This window comes from Oncorhynchus nerka, linkage group LG15 (assembly GCF_034236695.1).
Source record: "Oncorhynchus nerka isolate Pitt River linkage group LG15, Oner_Uvic_2.0, whole genome shotgun sequence".
Classification (NCBI taxonomy): Eukaryota; Metazoa; Chordata; class Actinopteri; order Salmoniformes; family Salmonidae; genus Oncorhynchus; species Oncorhynchus nerka.
Window position 1 is genome coordinate 71,677,601 of NC_088410.1, and position 19,298 is coordinate 71,696,898.

Genomic DNA, 19,298 nt, shown 5'->3' on the forward strand with positions numbered 1-19,298 from the left:
ACTTGTTTGTGAAAACTTTCCCAGACATCCTTCAGAATTGAAAGAATATACATTTTTGCTTTCCCTGTTTTGACAAAGAGTGAAGAAATACTCAAACTACAATAACTTTTCCTGTCAAGTTTGCCTTTGTACAAATATCAACAAGTGAAATCTTACGTTTTATAAAGATGTGAATATACCAGTTTACGCGCTTTCTGAGTAACAGTATTTTCTCTTACACAATAAGAAGTTGTTTCTGAAAGTAATACAATCATATTGTTAGTAATATCCCACGTCCAACCGGTAGAATGTATGCATAAAAAAGAAGAATCGCACCCTTCAAGCCCTTCACGGTTTCACACTCAGGCAGAGAGAGCAGAGCAGAGGCCTGGGGAGTCAATATGTCAGCGTTTATGGATGCCCTGCGGAGCTGCACAGGGCTGTCAGGCCTCTATTCATGCTCTAATGGCCCCCTGAGGAGTCTGTCTCTCTGGGCTGAAAGAGCCGGGAGGCCCAGTGGACGCCCTGTTGTTGAAGGTGAGCGAGCGCTCTCATGGACGCACCGCGCCTTCATCCATATGACAAGAACCATAAAAGAGTAGCGCTTTTCTTCGCTGCTTCTCCCTCTCTTCTCTTCGTTCTCCTCCCTTCGACATTTCTTGCCCGACCTCAAATAAAGAAAAGGGTGCTAATTGTTTGTTGTGAGAGCCAAAGATTATAGAGCCTCCCGTCTTTCTTCCTCCCCTTGCCCTTTTCTCCTCTTGCAGGAATGGGATTCTATCACAGAGCAGAGCAAAGTAAACTATCAGAATTGTCCTATGGTACGTTGATCAGAGGGAAAAGAGAGTCATTTTGACAGTAGCAATGAGACACAAGAAAACAGTCTAAGGTTGGATTTTTGTTGGATGTGAGGCTCAGGTTTAATTCCAAATGAATGAGGAGGGGGGTCATAGGGAAACGTTACACGCATAGAAATCAAATCAAATTGTATTGGTCACATTGCTGGTGTTTCTAGCTACAGCAGTGCAGTAGTATCTAACAATTCACAACAATACACACATCTAAAAGTAAAATAATGGAATTAAGAAATATTAGGATGAGCAGTGTCGGAGAGGCATTGACTAAAATACAGTAGAATACAGTATATGCATATGAGATGAGTAAAGCAGTATGAAAAACATTATTAAAGTGACTAGTGTTCCATTTTGAAGTGACTAGTGATTCCGTGTCTATGTACATAGGGCAGCAGTCTCTAGGGTGCAGGGTTGAGTAACCAACAGGGTGGTAGCTGGCTAGTGATGGCTATTTAACAGTCTGATGGCCTTGAGGTAGAAGCTGTTTTTCAGTCTCTCGAAAAAGGTTCCAAAAGGGTTCTTCTGCTGTCCCCATAGGAGAACCCTATTTTGTTTCCATGTAGAACTCTTTTTGGTTCTAGATAGAACCCTTTTGGGTTCCATGTAGAACAGTCTGTTGTTATACCTGGAACCAAAAAGGGTTCTCCTATGGGGACAGCCAAAGATAACACCTTTTTTTCTAAGAGTGTATGGTCCTCTAGATCATAGTACTGATGTGGTGTGAGATGTACACTGGTGAGGTGGTTCCTACTTACTGTTGAGACTCTCGGGAGACACCTGCTTTTGGTCCTTAGACACCAGTTAATCAGTGGACAGAACTGTTTTGTACGTTTGAGAGAGGAGGGAAAGTTCAATGTGATGTAATTTAAGAAAATGTATACAGTCAGGGCTTGTTTGAGAGTCCATTGTTGTGGACTCTCAAACACACTTATAATCTAAATTGTGCAATACTGTGACTCAAATGTTTTCATTTACAGTAGACACATGTTACTTTTGTTTATTGCAAGCAGATAACAGTAACCATACTAGAGGTTGCTCATCTCCAGATTCAATTAGTGATAAATGCCAAGCCAGGCTCTGAGAAGGTCACTGGTACCAGGGGAGATGATGATGATTCAAATTGATTTCAGCATACTAACATTAGGTAGGTACATCCTTGCTATATTGTCATATTCTCCTTGTCTTATTCTCACGTTGAAGAGGTTTTTTGGTTGGCGACCTAGGTAACTAACAGATTAGATTATTTTTGAAGAATTCTGCTAAATTAACCATTGAGGTTTTAATTTCAGTCTCTGGCTCATTGTCTATCTGAGTGTATAGTTCCTCATGTCCCTTGTTTTCATGGATTACTATAAGATATGTTTTAATGCAGTACTATATGGTTTGTTTTAATGCAGTACTATATGGTTTGTTTTAATGCAGTACTATAAGGTTTGTTTTAATGCAGTACTATAAGATATGTTTTAATGCAGTACTATATATTCCTATATTCTCTTAATGCAGAGAATATCACATTTTAAAACGACATTTTAACAAAATGGTGGGCTGGGCCAAGACTGATCAGCTCAACTAACCATTAAAAAGAATATTGTAAGAAGAGAATAGTTTCAGTCAATGCAAACACACAATATATGGTACTATATGGTTTGTTTTAATGCAGTACTATAAGAAATGTTTTAATGCAGTACTATATGGTTTGTTTTAATGCAGTACTATATGGTTTGTTTTAATGCAGTACTATAAGATATGTTTTAATGCAGTACTATATGGTTTGTTTTAATGCAGTACTATATGGTTTGTTTTAATGCAGTACTATAAGATATGTTTTAATGCAGTACTATAAGATATGTTTTAATGCAGTACTATATGGTTTGTTTTAATGCAGTACTATAAGATATGTTTTAATGCAGTACTATATGGTTTGTTTTAATGCAGTACTATATGATTTGTTTTAATGCAGTACTATATGGTTTGTTTTAATGGTTTGTTTTAATGCAGTACTATATGGTTTGTTTTAATGCAGTACTATATGGTTTGTTTTAATGCAGTACTATATGGTTTGTTTTAATGCAGTACTATATGGTTTGTTTTAATGGAGTACTATAAGGTTTGTTTTACTGCAGTACTATAAGATTTGTTTTAATGCAGTACTATAAGGTTTGTTTTAATGCAGTACTATAAGGTTTGTTTTAATAGAGTAGTATAATGTTTCTATGTTAAATCCATCCTTCAGTAACACAACTGAATAATCTCCCATGGCTCTCCTAACTTGGCAAACACTGAGGGACACACAGACAAATGCCGCCTCATTCTCTGAAAAATGCAAATTGGGAAGTTGTCAGCTATTTGATGTTGCTGCATGATCCCCGCCCCCGAAAACATCCCTCTCCAGTACGTGGGGTTGAATCCCATGCAATCCTGGGGACAGGAAGAGATGTTTATATTCAGGCCTGGAGCAGGAGACAGCACAGAGACAGATGGATGTCAGAGATAGCAGATCCCAATCCAGGCGTTTGCTGCTTATCACAGGGCCTGTTTGCATAATTAGGCCTTTTGATATTCCTCCCCTCCGACTGACAAAAAGTATAATTGCAACATCAACTACGACAAAAGGCATGCACAAAATAAACAAGTAAACATAAATAGAAAGAAAAGATGGGCTGTTATTTTTGTCCTGTGGGAATGAAGGGAAAAAAACGACCAATAAACAAAATGTGCTGTCAGTCACAGTCAACTGGTGTGACTGGGTGCTCTGAGGCTGGTCCTGTGAATGCCTGCAGAACACTGAGCGTGAGGCCTGATTGTAATTATGCTGGAACTAATATGCTTTTCAAAATGAGCCATTATGAGCTAATGCTGCACTGCCAGAGCCCTGTCTGTTTTTGTCCCTCTGTCTTGGGTAGTTTGCAAAGGTACAGCTGATATTGAGGCCATTGGTTCCGGTATCAAAAACAGCCTTCATGGGACAGGGTTAGGGATACACACCATAGTGTTGTTGAGCTAATACTGACTCAGAGTTAATCTGAAAGACAAGGAATGATGCATCCCTTCATCTCATCATGGAGGCTTCTTTATAACTTGTTATCCTTAAATACCTCACAGGTTTTATATGCATAGTCCAAGTATCCATTTCTGATCTACATTTTCTATATTTGACCTAAATATTCACTGACACATTGATGTGATTATATTGGTTAATATTTGACCATATTAGACATCTTGGCATTGTTTTGCTATTATGTGGAAGCGTTGCTAGTAGCCTCCCGTGTTGTAGTGTTGTGGTGATCAGTTGCTAGTAGCCTCCCGTGTTGTAGTGTTGTGGTGATCAGTTGCTAGTAGCCTCCCGTGTTGTAGTGTTGTGGTGATCAGTTGCTAGTAGCCTCCCGTGTTGTAGTGTTGTGGTGATCAGTTGCTAGTAGCCTCCCGTGTTGTAGTGTTGTGGTGATCAGTTGCTAGTAGCCTCCCGTGTTGTAGTGTTGTGGTGATCAGTTGCTTGCCTCCCGTGTTGTAGTGTTGTGGTGATCAGTTGCTAGTAGCCTCCCGTGTTGTAGTGTTGTGGTGATCAGTTGCTAGTAGCCTCCCGTGTTGTAGTGTTGTGGTGATCAGTTGCTGTAGCCTCCCGTGTTGTAGTGTGTGGTGATCAGTTGCTGTAGCCTCCCGTGTTGTAGTGTTGTGGTGATCAGTTGCTAGTAGCCTCCCGTGTTGTAGTGTTGTGGTGATCAGTTGCTAGTAGCCTCCCGTGTTGTAGTGTTGTGGTGATCAGTTGCTAGTAGCCTCCCGTGTTGTAGTGTTGTGGTGATCAGTTGCTAGTAGCCTCCCGTGTTGTAGTGTTGTGGTGATCAGTTGCTAGTAGCCTCCCGTGTTGTAGTGTTGTGGTGATCAGTTGTTAGCCTCCCGTGTTAGTGTTGTGGTGATCAGTTGCTAGTAGCCTCCCGTGTTGTAGTGTTGTGGTGATCAGTTGCTAGTAGCCTCCCGTGTTGTAGTGTTGTGGTGATCAGTTGCTAGTAGCCTCCCGTGTTGTAGTGTTGTGGTGATCAGTTGCTAGTAGCCTCCTGTGTTGTAGTGTTGTGGTGATCAGTTGCTAGTAGCCTCCCGTGTTGTAGTGTTGTGGTGATCTGTTGCTAGTAGCCTCCCATGTTGTAGTGTTGTGGTGATCAGTTGCTAGTAGCCTCCCGTGTTGTAGTGTTGTGGTGATCAGTTGCTAGTAGCCTCCCGTGTTGTAGTGTTGTGGTGATCAGTTGCTAGTAGCCTCCCGTGTTGTAGTGTTGTGGTGATCAGTTGCTAGTAGCCTCCCGTGTTGTAGTGTTGTGGTGATCAGTTGCTAGTAGCCTCCTGTGTTGTAGTGTTGTGGTGATCAGTTGCTAGTAGCCTCCTGTGTTGTAGTGTTGTGGTGATCAGTTGCTAGTAGGCTCCTGTGTTGTAGTGTTGTGGTGATCAGTTGCTAGTAGGCTCCTGTTTTGTAGTATTGTGGTGATCAGTTGCTAGTAGGCTCCTGTGTTGTAGTGTTGTGGTGATCAGTTGCTAGTAGGCTCCTGTTTTGTAGTATTGTGGTGATCAGTTGCTAGTAGGCTCCTGTGTTCTAGTGTTGTGGTGATCCGTTGGAATTGATGGTGTTGGAGTGTAGCCTAGATGCTTTTTTTGTGTGATCATTTTCTGGACTGTGATTGTATGTTGTCTCTGCTATTTTAGGGCTTGACATTATTGTAGCAATGTTCTTGTGGATCACTGGACCCCAGCAGTCTTTATTGACTCTACAGCCTTGGACACCAGTCCATCTATGCCATATTACCTGAGCTTCTCTCCTAGGGAGAACAGAGAGAGTAGGGACTCCTCAGAAGGAGGATGGGAGGAAGAGAAGAAGACAGTCCATGGGGTTGGCGGGCTGGCTCGGGAGGGGGTATGGAGGGGTCGCGGTGATGAGTATTCCATCTGCCTGCAGTCTGAGCTCTGAGCAGACCATGGGGTCAGCAGTGAGGAGCATCAGGAGAGAGGGAGGACCATCTTTAAACCTCACACTAAACTCACCGCTAAACTATTAACCAACTGCTAAGCTTCTCAGAGACAAGACCCCTGTTGTTGGTTGTGTTCTGACTTGAGTTGACATTCTGTCTGACTGGATATTATTAGAAATAGCAGTGCTTTGTTAAAAAGCAATGATTTTGATTCTCAGAAGTAACAGAGTGCTTAAACAATCTCTTTGGGAAACATATGGTTCCATTCATTAGTAATGATATTCAATTAAGGTCTGTTAGTAAAACAATTTGCTATTTTGGTATAATATGTTTACTTATTTTTTTGTATCCATAAAAGTTACTTGAATCGTAAACAAAACATTTCTAATTTAGAAGACATGGTCAATACCTGGTTAATTTCTGTTTAAACAAAGCTGTATTTTTAAATCAGTATTGAGTAGGCCCTCAGAGGGCCCTGATGGAGGATACATGGCTGTCTAATCATGCCCACTGGATGTTTGCTACATAATGAGTCTCTAATTGCTATTATAACTGATGAGGCGAGGCACGAGTGCTTTATCAATATCCCCAGAACCTTCCAATGGAATTACAGCCGAGCATTATACCCAGGTCTAATCAGGATGTACCGTATTGTTTTAAAGCAGCGAGAAGTGTTAGAGAGCTGACCTCGATGCCCACAGGGATTGAGTTTATTCCAAGGTAGTAAGCTAATCATCCACCGTTTTGTCCTTTATCAACATTGACAGATTTGTAAACCAAGAAGAAGACATGTGTTATTCAAATTCAAAAGCTTTGTTGTCTTGGAAACAGATAGTAAGTGTTTATTCTTCCATAATTTAGGCTGAGAGGCACCGCATCCATAAATATCTAACAACCATTTAAATAAAAAGATTTGGATTCTGTGTAATCCATCCAGTGTCATAATATATGTGTACGTAGATAGTGTTGTCTGCTGAAGGGTTTCGTAGGGTGGCCAAAAGTGCAGTTACAGTAAGATGCGTTAACCAGACAGCCATGCAACTCTGAGAGGAACCATATGTTTGACAGAAACTCTGTTTCTGTCACAACCCATTTTGGTACATGTGGGGGCCCCAGTGTTGTTGATGAATCTTGGCATCCCGTTCGGCAGAATGCTCTGGATAGAGATGAGGTTTGCTTCTCACATCCCTGTTTCCCAAACTCATTACTGAAAGGGCTGTTGACCTTCACCCAGAGCGTGCTGCCTGCTGCTTGTAGTTCGTGCACACAAACAGACGTACGTGTTGGCTGTGTGTGCCATGACACATATGTCACTGTAACCAGGGCTCAGTGACAGGTGGCAGTACATACTCATTAGTCTTGTTTGCCATGCAGTTTGTTTGTAAATCCTTTGCAAAATGCTTAGATCGGAATATAGGGGGATGATTTTGTATTGGAATTTTGGACATAGCGGCTAGACGATATGCCACACTTGCACTTCTTAACCCTCTCACATAGATAAACAAAGGATGAGAAATATGAGCAAAAGAAAATAACTCAAGCAGAATTCTATGTCGTCGTTGAGCAGCCCTCCCCTCTGTTCCCCTGTTCCCCCTCGCCCCCTCACCCCCTCGTCCCCCCATAGGACACAGAGGTGACTTTGGAAAGTGATCTATGGACCGCTGTGCCGGTCTCAAGTGTAGTCATGGCTAGTTAGCTGCAAATCGCTCTGCACATCCTCATGAAAACCAACAAAGGGATATGCCATATATGTACATATTCAACTTTGTATGTTCAAGGGTATTCTCTGCAATAGTGGTAGCCAGTGTTGGAGAATCAATCTTTCTTAAAAGGGGTAAGACAAAATAATTGATTTTAATGAATGCGGCCTCATGTCCTGCGGCCGCATGTAATCCGCAGAGAATCGTTGAGCGTGAGCTCAGGGCGACAAAAAGACGTTCTCAGAAGACTCATCGAGTGGCCTGTAATGATAGTCTCCATATAATCCCATAATTCCTTGTTTAATTAAACTCCAGAGCCGGCCTTGAGACCCAGACAGATTTGGTTGCTCTTTTATTCTCACAGTTGTTATTTTGAGGCTATTTGACTTCCGTTTGTCCATGTGGTATGTTGAAACATTCTAGAGGGCATTGTTAAACTGAGTTTAGTTGTGCCCATAGCTATTGCAGGGGATTCACCTGGGCTAACTTTCAGAAGACCGTTATGGTTGTCATTATATGGGTAGAAAGGGTTTCTGTAAAGGACAATGAGCTCTCAACAAACGCTCTACTTCTATATCACACATGTTTTGGTCTCTACCCTTCACTCCTTCTGGACTGTACATGTCTGATGAAATCCAACAAGGCCTGGAGCAACACTGGCTAGTCACACTGGCTTGTCAATGTCTCAATGAGCACATTTGTGAAAATATGAATTTTATAACAGGAAATGAAAAGGGCCATGTAGTTTGAATAGACATGCAGAGGAGGTGAAAATGATGCAATTTCCTCAATTCAGTTATAATGGTAATGCGCTGTGGTAATACATATTCACTGTCAGAAACATTCCTCTTGGCCTGGATTGGATGTCTTTGTGCAGTATCTATATTCCTCAAGCAAAAATGCAGGAGCTTAGTTGAATGCCTAAAAGTATTGTAAGATATATTGTAATTCATTTATTGACAGCAGCATCATGGAAACACAGAATATGGGATTGAATGGTTCTGGCGCGATATTGTTGTTATGTTCTGTATATTCTGGCTGTGCTGTTGTTTGAGCAGCAGTGTGCCCTGGGCCATTGTGAGAGAATAGTGTGGTGAGGAACCGCAAGGTGGCCTGGGTAGATTAACCCTTCCACCCAGCACCCCCCCCCTCCCCCCTACCGCCTGCAGCCCTCTGCAGCCCTCTGGGGCCTCTCCCTCTCTCTCTCAGGCAGGATTGGGTATCAGGCCTCTTATATTCTGTATAAATATCCACAGATTAAGATAATATTTGCTCTTGTTGTGCTCAGAGAGAGGGAAAGCTGTCATTTGAATCCTCTTTGTAGCCTCTCCCCCTCAATAATATGATTCTAGCAAACGACATAGCCTCTGGAGTGGTTCTGCCCCCAAACTACAGAACGTGGCTTGTATGGACCATTTCAGGCTTTCACCCATACTTTCTACTGCCTTTTCAATGACATCGGTTAATCAACTATGTGACTAATTTCTGTCTGAACAGAGGCGTGTGGGTAACAGACAACCGAAGAGATGAATAACCAATAAAATGGACTTCCTTTTCATTGTTGCTAATTTCCACTGTATTATTCAAGTGTAATCCTAATATTAACTGAGCTGGCCTCTCCCTCCCTCCCCATTGGCCCAGGTAATCGTACAGACGAGGGTTCAGACGTGGAGTCGGAGCCGGACCTTCCCTTGAAGAGGAAGCAGCGTCGCAGCCGCACCACCTTCACAGCCGAGCAGCTTGAGGAGCTGGAGAAGGCCTTTGAGAGGACACACTACCCAGACATCTACACCAGGGAAGAGCTGGCCCAGAGGACCAAGCTCACTGAGGCCCGCGTACAGGTTAGTTAGACACACAAACAATCAACACATACACTGTCATGGCTGCTGAGAATTATCCAGGTGTTTATGACACTGATGTAAAACACTGTTTTCCTGTACTTTGACACATTAGTTATAATATCCTGGTATAGTTTTACATCTAACCAAATCTGAGTTAATGGAGTTTACAGAGTTATTTTAGATAAGTTTGGACTTAATGCTTTACAAGTAATGTTTTTCAGGATTTTTTTTCAGGAACAGTTTATCAGTAGGCTATGTTCCCTATTAGCTCATCAAATGTAAGACAAACTACTTGTATCGGGGAAAGTTTATTTGGCATCCTTAATGCAATATGCTTCCAGCTGACTATAATGTGGTTTAGATAGATATGTTTTTTTCCCCAAAAAATTCCAATTCATCCCACTTCACTGAAATCGAAGCCATCCATTTGCCATAACATAATTTTGGAGTAAAAAATGCTGCCAATGTATTTGCATAAATACATTTGAATGCATCCATGTCATGCCCAATTGGACCTTATTTTATATTCTTATTTTTCCATTTATCCTCTTCTTGGTCTCCTGCTGCCATTTGTCACACATGGCGATGATATATTTATTCATCCCAGTGCAGTTATTTTTTTCCCCATATTTCTACCCCCCACCTCACCTCTGTGAGTTCACTGCTATCTGTGAGTTCTCATCTGTTCTAAGAAGGCCTTGACAGGGGATTCTACATTTTTTTCACACCCAAGACTCTACTCCAGAACCTGCCTGACAGCTTGTGTACCATTTGGTTTTATGTAACACTGAAGGAAAATACAGTAGAGTTATAGCGGCAGCTGTTCTGGAGGGAGAAGCGAACGAGAGAGGGAGAAGAGAAAGAGAGAGGGAGAAGAGGAAGAGAGAGAGAGAAATAAAGAGAGAGAGAGAGAGAGAGATATATATATATAGAGAGAGAGATAGAGAGAGAGAGAGAGAGAGAGAGAGAGAGAGATATATATATAGAGATAGATAGAGATATATATATATATATATATATATATATATATATATATAGAGAGAGAGAGATATATATATATATATATATATATATATATATATATATAGAGAGAGAGAGAGAGAGAGAGAGAGAGAGTGAGAAAGAGAAGAAATGCATTCCTTATGGATTTCTCATTTCGGCCTTTGGCCAGGATCTCTCTCCTATCACTTTCAAGCATGCCTCTGCTTGTAAACCCCTATGCATATCACATAGGGTCTCTCATCCTCTCCAGGGACCCCATGCCCTGACAACAACATTAATCAATCAGACGTTAGTAGAAAAGGGCCGGGGCAACCCTCTCCTCTTACCACAGCCCCTCGCTCACTCCCCCTAAACCTCCCAAACTCTGAACCACCCCGCGCGCTAACTGTTCCTCACACTCCAGACATGCGGTTAGGGGTAACTGATTCCACACATGTCTCTGTCTGTCTAGCAAACCCTCCAAACAGAAAGGTGTATGCCAAAATGGTTGATGCAGCACTCAGGATGATGCTGAGAGATTTATTTAATGTGTATTTTCTTGCGATATATTACATTTTAGAATGTTTCAAATATACTTATGAGGCAAACTTGGAAAGGGAAGTGGGAAGGTCTTTCAGTTATTATTTGATGAATCTCTTTTTCTGAAGATTACAGTTTAATGGCGGTGTCATGAAATACATCTGGAAAATACATGTCTCATAGATTCTGAGTAATGACAGATGGGTTCAAATGCTTTCTATTTACAATGCTGTCCATTTGGTTAAATTTGTTTAAATGTAGCATCAATATTAGACCTTGTAGAGTGGAGCTGAATTCTTTGTGAAGCTCATTATGATTGTAGAAGAAAATATCCAGCAAACCTGTCTCTGATTGGTTGAGCAGGCGGAGTGTCATGTGGGCTCGAGAGCACAGTGTCCTCTGTCTTGTCCATGTTCCAGGCACTTCACAGCCCTATTTGTAGGTCAATTACATTTCAATTTCAGAGAGAATCTCTTCAAGCATTTGCCTCTGGAGTATTTATGGAAACTGATGGTAATTTGAAGTCTAAACGCAAAGAAAAAATACATGGTTGAAAACTGAAAGGAAACTCCTGCAAGATAATAGAGCTTAATTATGTCATGTGAAAACCTGAGGTATTTGAGAGAAGGATATAATTTTTTAATGCAGTTTTCCTCATAATCTAATTCTAAAACGCTTTTTAAGTCTCCTAAGGTCAACTCAAACTTAATTTTCTGAGAAGGTCACCCCAAGAAACTGACTCTGGAAGTAAATAATGGACATCAGTCTTCAATGTTGCTCAGTGGTTTGGCAAGTGAGTTGGGAGGAGGATTTAGGATGGACTATGGAGCCCATTGTATAATTGTTTATTTTTCAAGAGTCGTGTGTTTTTTTCATTGGCTTTGCCAAAGTACTGCCCCATTGCATCTGCACGTCAGGGACTTCCCCTGCTCCTCGTCAGCCTGCTGAAGTACTCAGACACGTCCTAATTGGCCACACTGACCACTGCAGACATGATGATATAACACAAACGGTAAAGCCTATTCTCTAAAACTGCTCCAATTGAATCAATACATTGAAAAAGACATGGGGCCAAAGGCTGGATTTCGATGTGTGAACTTGACAGTTTTAGTGTCCATGCGTTTTGAAGATGTCAGCCAGCTGGGGTTTCACATAGGTGCCCAATCTCTGGGCTGGACAGAAGGACCTTTGGCCCGAGAGCCGACCTGCTCCAGCACAGCTGCAATGACGCATCTTCCAGATGTCAGTGAGTGGGGAGGCTAAGAGGGCAGTAGGGGTGAGTCAGAAACCCAAAGCAGAGGGTCGGTGTTGTAGGAATTTAAAGATCAATCTCTTCTTCAGTAGGATTTGTGGTTGCGGTTACGGCTTACCCTGTTGGTTGTTATTGTAATAATCTGTTAACCCGTGTTTGTGGTTTACACTGCAGGGACACATAGTAAAATTGCTATTGGCTGTGAGGGTATATGGGCCCACTCCAAGATGAGAGTTATTATGTGGAATGGTGCTCAAGAGGCCTCCTGGTTTAACGAGAAGTGACAAGTGTTTGGTTTACTGGTGACTCCACAGCTCAAACTCACTGCCCTATAAACTCAGCTAACCCAAACCCCCTCCTCTCCTCACCCCTGCCTGCCATCTTGAATCACACTATCTCATCCATCTTCATCAGGCCCACCACCCCCTAAAACACAGCTCCCAGCAGCCCCCCCTGGAACCGCTACTGTTTTATCACCCCAACTGACAAATTAGGGGATCTGATCCACATCTTACAGCCATTAGTTCCAGGCTACCTGTCCCTATAAAGCTAGCTAGCTGTCTCCTGATCTGAGCACCCCACTCTCTGTGCTGCCCATTCTGCATCTGAAAAAAAAAACACTCATTCCAAACTGGACCAGGAGTCCTTCCACAGACTATTAAGAACAGAAAAGAGCGTCACTTGTGTCTATTCTTCAGAGGTATGGGCCAGGTGGATGGGGGGGGGGGGGGGGGGGTTCTGTTGAGCGAGGGTGGGAGGGAGGGAGGGCAGAGGCTGTAAATGCTGTAAATCAGTGTAAATCCTCTCCTCCTCACACTTGAAATGAATTACATTCTCTTCTATTTAGGCTGAGGTTCCCACCTCTGCTGAGGAGGCTCATCTGAGCAGCGCTTAGCAAATCTGACACATAGATCCCCTTTCATTCCCAATAAACATTCTAGATGTAGCTATTATAGTTAGAGGAATCTAATAAGGTATAAGCGTATCCTTTTATGCAGCGTAGAAATCAATTTGGCAAGACGTTTTCCTCTCTAACTGGAGAGTGTGCTAAGCGTCCGATGCCAACCACAAAACAGAGAGAAGAGGATCCTGCTTTGTTTGTCTCTGTGGTGCCCTCTCTCTGATCTCTGAGGCCTCTGTGGAGACACTGAAAAAAGGAGAGATCCCAGCGCTTCCTTATAGTCCCACAGGAAATATTATAAATGCTATATATACAAAAGTATGTGGACACCCTTTCAAATTTGTGGATTTGGCTATTTCAGCCACACCCATTGGTGACAGGTGTATAAAATCGAGCACACAGTCATGCAATCTCCATAGACAAACATTGGCAGTAGATCGGCCTTACTGAAGAGCTCAGTGACTTTCAATGTGACAGTGTCATAGGATGCCACATTTCCAACAAGTCAGTTTGTCAAATTTCTGCCCTGGTAGAGCTGCCCTGGTCAACTTCTATGAGCAACTTCGGCTCTTCTGTGAAGTGGTAGGCCACGCAAGCTCACAGAATGGGACCGCCGAGTGCTGAAACGCGTAGCGCATAAAAATCGTCTGTGGTCGGTTGCAACACTCACTACCGAGTTCCAAACTGCCTCTGGTAACTTCAGCACAATCACTGTTCATTAGGGGCTTCATGAAATGGGTTTTCATGGCAGAACAGCCACACACAAACCTAAGATCACCATGTGCAATGCCAAACGTCGGCTGGAGTGGTGTAAAACTCGCCGCCATTGGACTCTGGAGCTGTAGAAACATTCTCTGGAGTCCGATGGACAAATCTGGGTTAGGCAGATGCCAGGAGAATGCTATCTGCCCCAATGCATAGTGAAAATAAGGTCCATAGTTTGGTGGAGGAATAATAATGGTCTGTTTTTCATGATTCGGACTAGCCCCCTTAGTTCCAGTGAAGGGAAATCTTAATGCTACAGCACACAATGACATTCTAGACAATTCTGTGCTTCCAACTTTGTGGCAACAGTTTGGGGAAGACCCTTTCCCATTTCAACATGACAGTGCCCCCATGCACAAAGCGAGGTCAATACAGAAATGGTTTGTAGAGATCGGTGTGGAAGAACTTGACTGGCCTGCAGAGGGCCCTGACCTCAACCCCATCAAACACCTTTGCGATGAATTGGAATGCTGACAGGGAGCCAGACCTAATCGCCCAACATTAGTGCCCAATCTCACTACTGCTCTTGTTGCTTAATGAAAGCAAGTCCCCGCAGCAATGTTCCAACATCTAGTGGAAAGTCTTTCCAGGAGAGTGGAGGCTTTTATAGCAGCAAAGGAGGGACCAACTCCATATTAATGCCCATGAATTTAGAATGAGATGTTCAACAAGCAGGTGTCTACATACTTTTATATATAAATATATAACTCAGGCAGACAGGCATAGAGGCATTCAGTTACTGTTCAATTGAACATTAGAATGGGCCAAACTGGTGACCTAAGCGACTTTGAGCGTGGTATGATCGTCGGTGCCTGGAGCGCCCGTTCCAGTATCTCAGAAACGTCCGGCCTGCTGGGCTTTTCATGCACAACAATGTCTAGGGTTTACTGAGAATGGCGTGACAAGCAAAAAACATCCAGTCAGCTGCAGTTCTGTGGGCAAAAACAGCTCGTTGATGAGAGGTCTAAGGAGAATGGCAAGAATCGTGCAAGCTAACAGGCGGGCCACAAACAGACAAATAACGGTGCAGTATAACAGTAGTGTGCAGAACGGCATCTCAGAATGCACAACTCATTGGTTTTTGTCACAGATGGGCTATTGCAGCAGATGACCACACCGGGTTCCACTCCTGTCAGCTAAAACCAAGAAGAAGCACTGGACAATTGAGGAGTAGAAAAACATTGCCTAGTCCGACGAATGACGGTTCCTGTTGCGTCATGCTGATGTCAGAGTGAGGATTTGGCGTAAGCAGTAGAGTCCATGGCCCTATCCTGCCTGCAGTTCAGGGAGACAGTGGTGGTGTAATGGTGTGGGGAATGTTTTCCTGGCACACGTTAGGTCCCTTGATACCAATTGATCAACGTTTGAACACCACACCTTGTAGTATCCATGCCCTGAAGAATTCAGGCTGTTCTGGAGGCAAAGGAGGGTCCGACCCGGTATTAGATGGCTGTACCTAATACTAACTGGCCACTGAGTGTATATTCCTTTAATTTAGTTTAGGATGAACATAATGATGCTATAGAGATGTGAAATAGAGATTAAATAGAGATTTACTAGGTTGTTGTCCCGCTAGGTGATTACCAATGGCAGGAGAGAACGGCATAGTAGGATTCACTAGTAACAATGGCAGAGCCCACCCAATCCAACAGTCATCCATGTTCCCACCAGTCTGGTTTTATGTCGGTTCCATAAAGGAATAAATAGGGGTTATGTAGATTGTGGAGGAGAAATTGTTGCAATACATCTGTGTGAATGTTCTAACAGTTTCTTATTATTAGAAATTAAATGACTTTCCTTCAGTCCCTCTGTATTCCTGATACTTATCGAGCTAATCCCACTCTCCTCTCAAATTCTCACTCCCAGCTACTCTAATTAGCATAGTGCCAGTCTGGCAGGCAGTGAGGCAGGCAGGCATAGAGAGAAACAGCAAGAGCTAGTGAGGGTGGGTAGTACGTGGTATAAAACCGATGAGGATTTCTATGTTGTTTCGCCTCTTTGCACTACTGTGTTCGTTGTCTGTTTGTGGAGTGCGCCATTGAAAAGACATGAGAAGGAGGTTCGTCCTTGTTTTTGTGGCGCATTGTTCACTTTGTAGAAGGTGCACATGTGGCATCGTTGGCTTTAGAAACATATCATTCTGACAATAACTCCCTTTCAAAAAACGCTCTTCACGATTGTCTTAAATTAAATGAAGACGATTAGATTCTATTTGAGACAAAGGACATTTTAGGAAGGGTTTGAATGCAATGTAATGTCATGCATTGCAGTGTTGTGTTATCGAGGATCAGTGATTACCGAATCAGATCCTCAGCTCTATAGATTCCATTGTGTTATGTTTATTATTGAGTGAGGCCAAGAGAAACGGTGGAATACAGACCCAGGCAAATGCCACTCTCTCAGATAAGAGATTATATTAAAGGATATGTATATGCCACATCAAAGCTATATCAAAGCAACTGTTGTTAACACCTATCTCTCCCCACCTTCACTTCACTAGACCCGGGGACATGTTTTCAGGACCTTCAACTTGCCTGACATTCATTCCAACCTTCATGTCCCCCAACCCCCGCTACAGTCCCTGCCACCCCCTCCATGTCTGTGCTCAGCTCAGCTCAGCTCAGTAGCTCAACCACTTTAAAGCGGGTCTCTTTTTGTCTCCCAGGCTCCAGTAAGCTCTAGTCCTAGGAGATGTGGTGGTTCCCCAGGTTTTCTACCCTCCCCCACCCTCCAACTTCCTCCAGTATCTTGCAGGGATTCACACATAGAGTCCATGTTAGCCCCAGTATAGAGGAAGCCAGGCAACCAGCAAACCTCTTACACTGACAAAACAAAACAGGACTGACATGGATGCTGTAGATGCAGACTTTGAGGTACATATGGAGGGAGACATGGAGGAGGGATGAAGCTCTCTCTCTCTGTAGTGTAGAGGAATTCAACCGGATTGGGGAGAGCAGAGGAGAATCTGTCATCCAAGGTGACTTTGTGATCGGGTTCCAGAGTACAGCTTCAAATCCTCCTCAGCTGCAGGCTGTGTGTGTGTGTGTGTGTGTGTGTGTGTGTGTGTGTGTGTGTGTGTGTGTGTGTGTGTGTGTCTGACGCACGCCTGCCTAACAGACCTGGATTGAAATACATGTATATTTTGGCATTTGTTTTTTAAATACTTAAGGACAGTTCTAAATTCACTGGGGGGAGGGTGGTCCAAAATAGGGGAGGGTTGTCAAACTTAACATTTTGCTTTGTGGAATTTCATGTGGTTTTTATTGGGCACATGGGAGGGTAGTGCATTTTTCCCCTGGTTTACATTCACTCATCTGCTTGTATTTTCCCTATAAACAATGGCCTGACTTACTTTTGATATTACCTTAATAAAGTTTTTTTTAATTTCTGAAGGTTTGTTATGGTGTGGCTATTATTAACTTTGAACTACTGCAAGGCTATGATATGAAGGCAGTCCACCCCAGCGCTCCAACTGACTCCCATAATCTAACAATATAATGCTTATCTTTATACAAAATATTTAGATAGATAATTGCCTAGAAGGCTAGCATCCCGGAGTCGCCTCTTCACTGTTGACATTGAGACTGGTGTTTTGCGGGTACTATTTAATAAAGCTGCCAGTTGAGGACTTGTGAGGTGTCTGTTTCTCAAACTAGACACTCTAATGTACTTGTCCTCTTGCTCAGTTGTGCACCGGGGCCGTCCACTCCTCTTTCTATTCTGGTTAGAGCCAGTTTGCGCTGTTCTATGAAGGCAGTAGTAAACAGCGTTGTACGAGATCTTCAGTTTCTTGGCAATTTCTCACATGGAATAGCCTTCATTTCTCAGAACAAATATAGACTGACGAGTTTCAGAAGAAAGGTCTTTGTTTCGGGCCATTTTGAGCCTGTAATCGAATCCACAAACGCTTATGCTCCAGATACTCAACTAGTCTAAAGAAGGTCAGTTTTATTGCTTCTTTAATCAGGACAACAGTTTTCAGCTGTGCTAACATAATTTCAAAAGGGTTTTATAATGATCAATTAGCCATTTAAAATGATACATTTGGATTAGATAACACAACGTGCCATTGGAACACAGGAATGATGGTTGCTGATAATGGGCCACTGTACGCCTATGTAGATGTTCCATAAAAAATCTGCTGTTTCCAGCTTCAATAGTCATTTACAACATTAACAATGTCTACACTGTATTTCTGATCCATTTTGTGTTATTTTAATGGACAAAAAATGTGCTTTTCTTTCAAAAACAAGGACATTTCTAGGTGACCCCAAAGTTTTGAACGGTAGTGTATATGAAAATATTCATATCATACAGTGGACACCTAAAGCCTATAGGCCTATGCTTGCAATTCCCTGATACATTTAGTTCCCGACTCTCCTACAGCTGAACTGTGAGGTGGACAATTATTGTAGCATAAAAAACAAAAAACAAAATTTGCTATAGTTTTGCATATGATACACACCGACACACAAGGAATAGTGTTTTTGTCATTTGTTATAGCTGTTATTAAGGACATGTAAATGTGTCTCATTTGGCCAACATCCCTCGTTTTTAATGGCGCTGGCTGCCCCAGGTTGGATCTGAATGCATATGGATGTTCCTTAAATTTCTCAAATATACTGGACATTAAAATCTTCCCTGTCATGTTGTCTAGCGCCAAATCCTCCTAAAGGAAACTCTGAAATGGCATATTGTTTACATGATATTCACATGAAAATCTGTCGCCATTTGGATGGAAACCTAACTATAGACACACTATAGACTCTGGCAAGTGCGCTAGTCCAGCGTCACTTTGATTATGCCTGCACATCATGGTTCACCAGCAGTCCCAAACATCTAAAGTATACGCTACCAGCTAAACAAGCTTGTAAGAATTGTACGTAAACTCTCCCCTCATACTCATCTGGAGGTTGAGCATGTTTTCGTATCTGTAATGTCTCTGTATCTATGTAATTGTATTTATGTAAAAATAGGGGCCACAATGGAAATAAGTCCCCGACTTTATTGTACAATCCCGGTCACTTTTCAATCCCGGTCACTTTACAATCGAGGTCACTTAAAAAAATCTTTGAGTATATATGTATTTTTTAAACTGATAAATAAAGTCAATCAATCCAAACTGTGCAGCAGCCAATAGATGAATGGAAAGAGACGTCTGTTACAGAACACCAACAAGTTTAATGACATTCAGAGATTGTCAAGCCAAGCCTTTGGTGCTGGAGAAGCCTACAAGGTGGATGTATTTTCTGTTTGTGGAGATTGACATAGTCTATTTATTGTGGTGTTGAAAACACAAACCATGATATTGAAGGGCCTGAAGTTGGTATGCTTTGTTTATTGGTTGTGTGGTGCTTTGGCACAGAAACCTGTTGGAGGGGAATTCTTTGCGTATATTTGAAATAATGATCAATATAGCATCAAAATGTTGAGAATCTGATTCCCCCCAGGCTCATCATTGTCTGCAGCCGGCTCTGATCGTAATGTATTGAAACAGGCAGGGAGAGTGAGCTTGTCTGTTGTGGTCGGCGAA

At 42.4% G+C, this 19,298-nt stretch overlaps 1 protein-coding gene across 4 annotated transcripts in view; it reads left to right on the plus strand.

Moving 5' to 3' along the window:
* Positions 1-19,298, plus strand: part of pax7a (paired box 7a) — a 63,109-nt gene that overhangs the window by 18,178 nt on the left and 25,633 nt on the right. For 3 of the 4 annotated variants that reach the window (XM_029683424.2, XM_029683426.2, XM_065001871.1), the window contains one exon: positions 9,127-9,326. In XM_029683424.2, coding sequence (XP_029539284.1) covers positions 9,127-9,326 — 200 coding nt within the window. The remainder of the gene's footprint in view (positions 1-9,126; positions 9,327-19,298) is intronic. The other variant, XM_029683429.2, reaches the window with a different exon arrangement.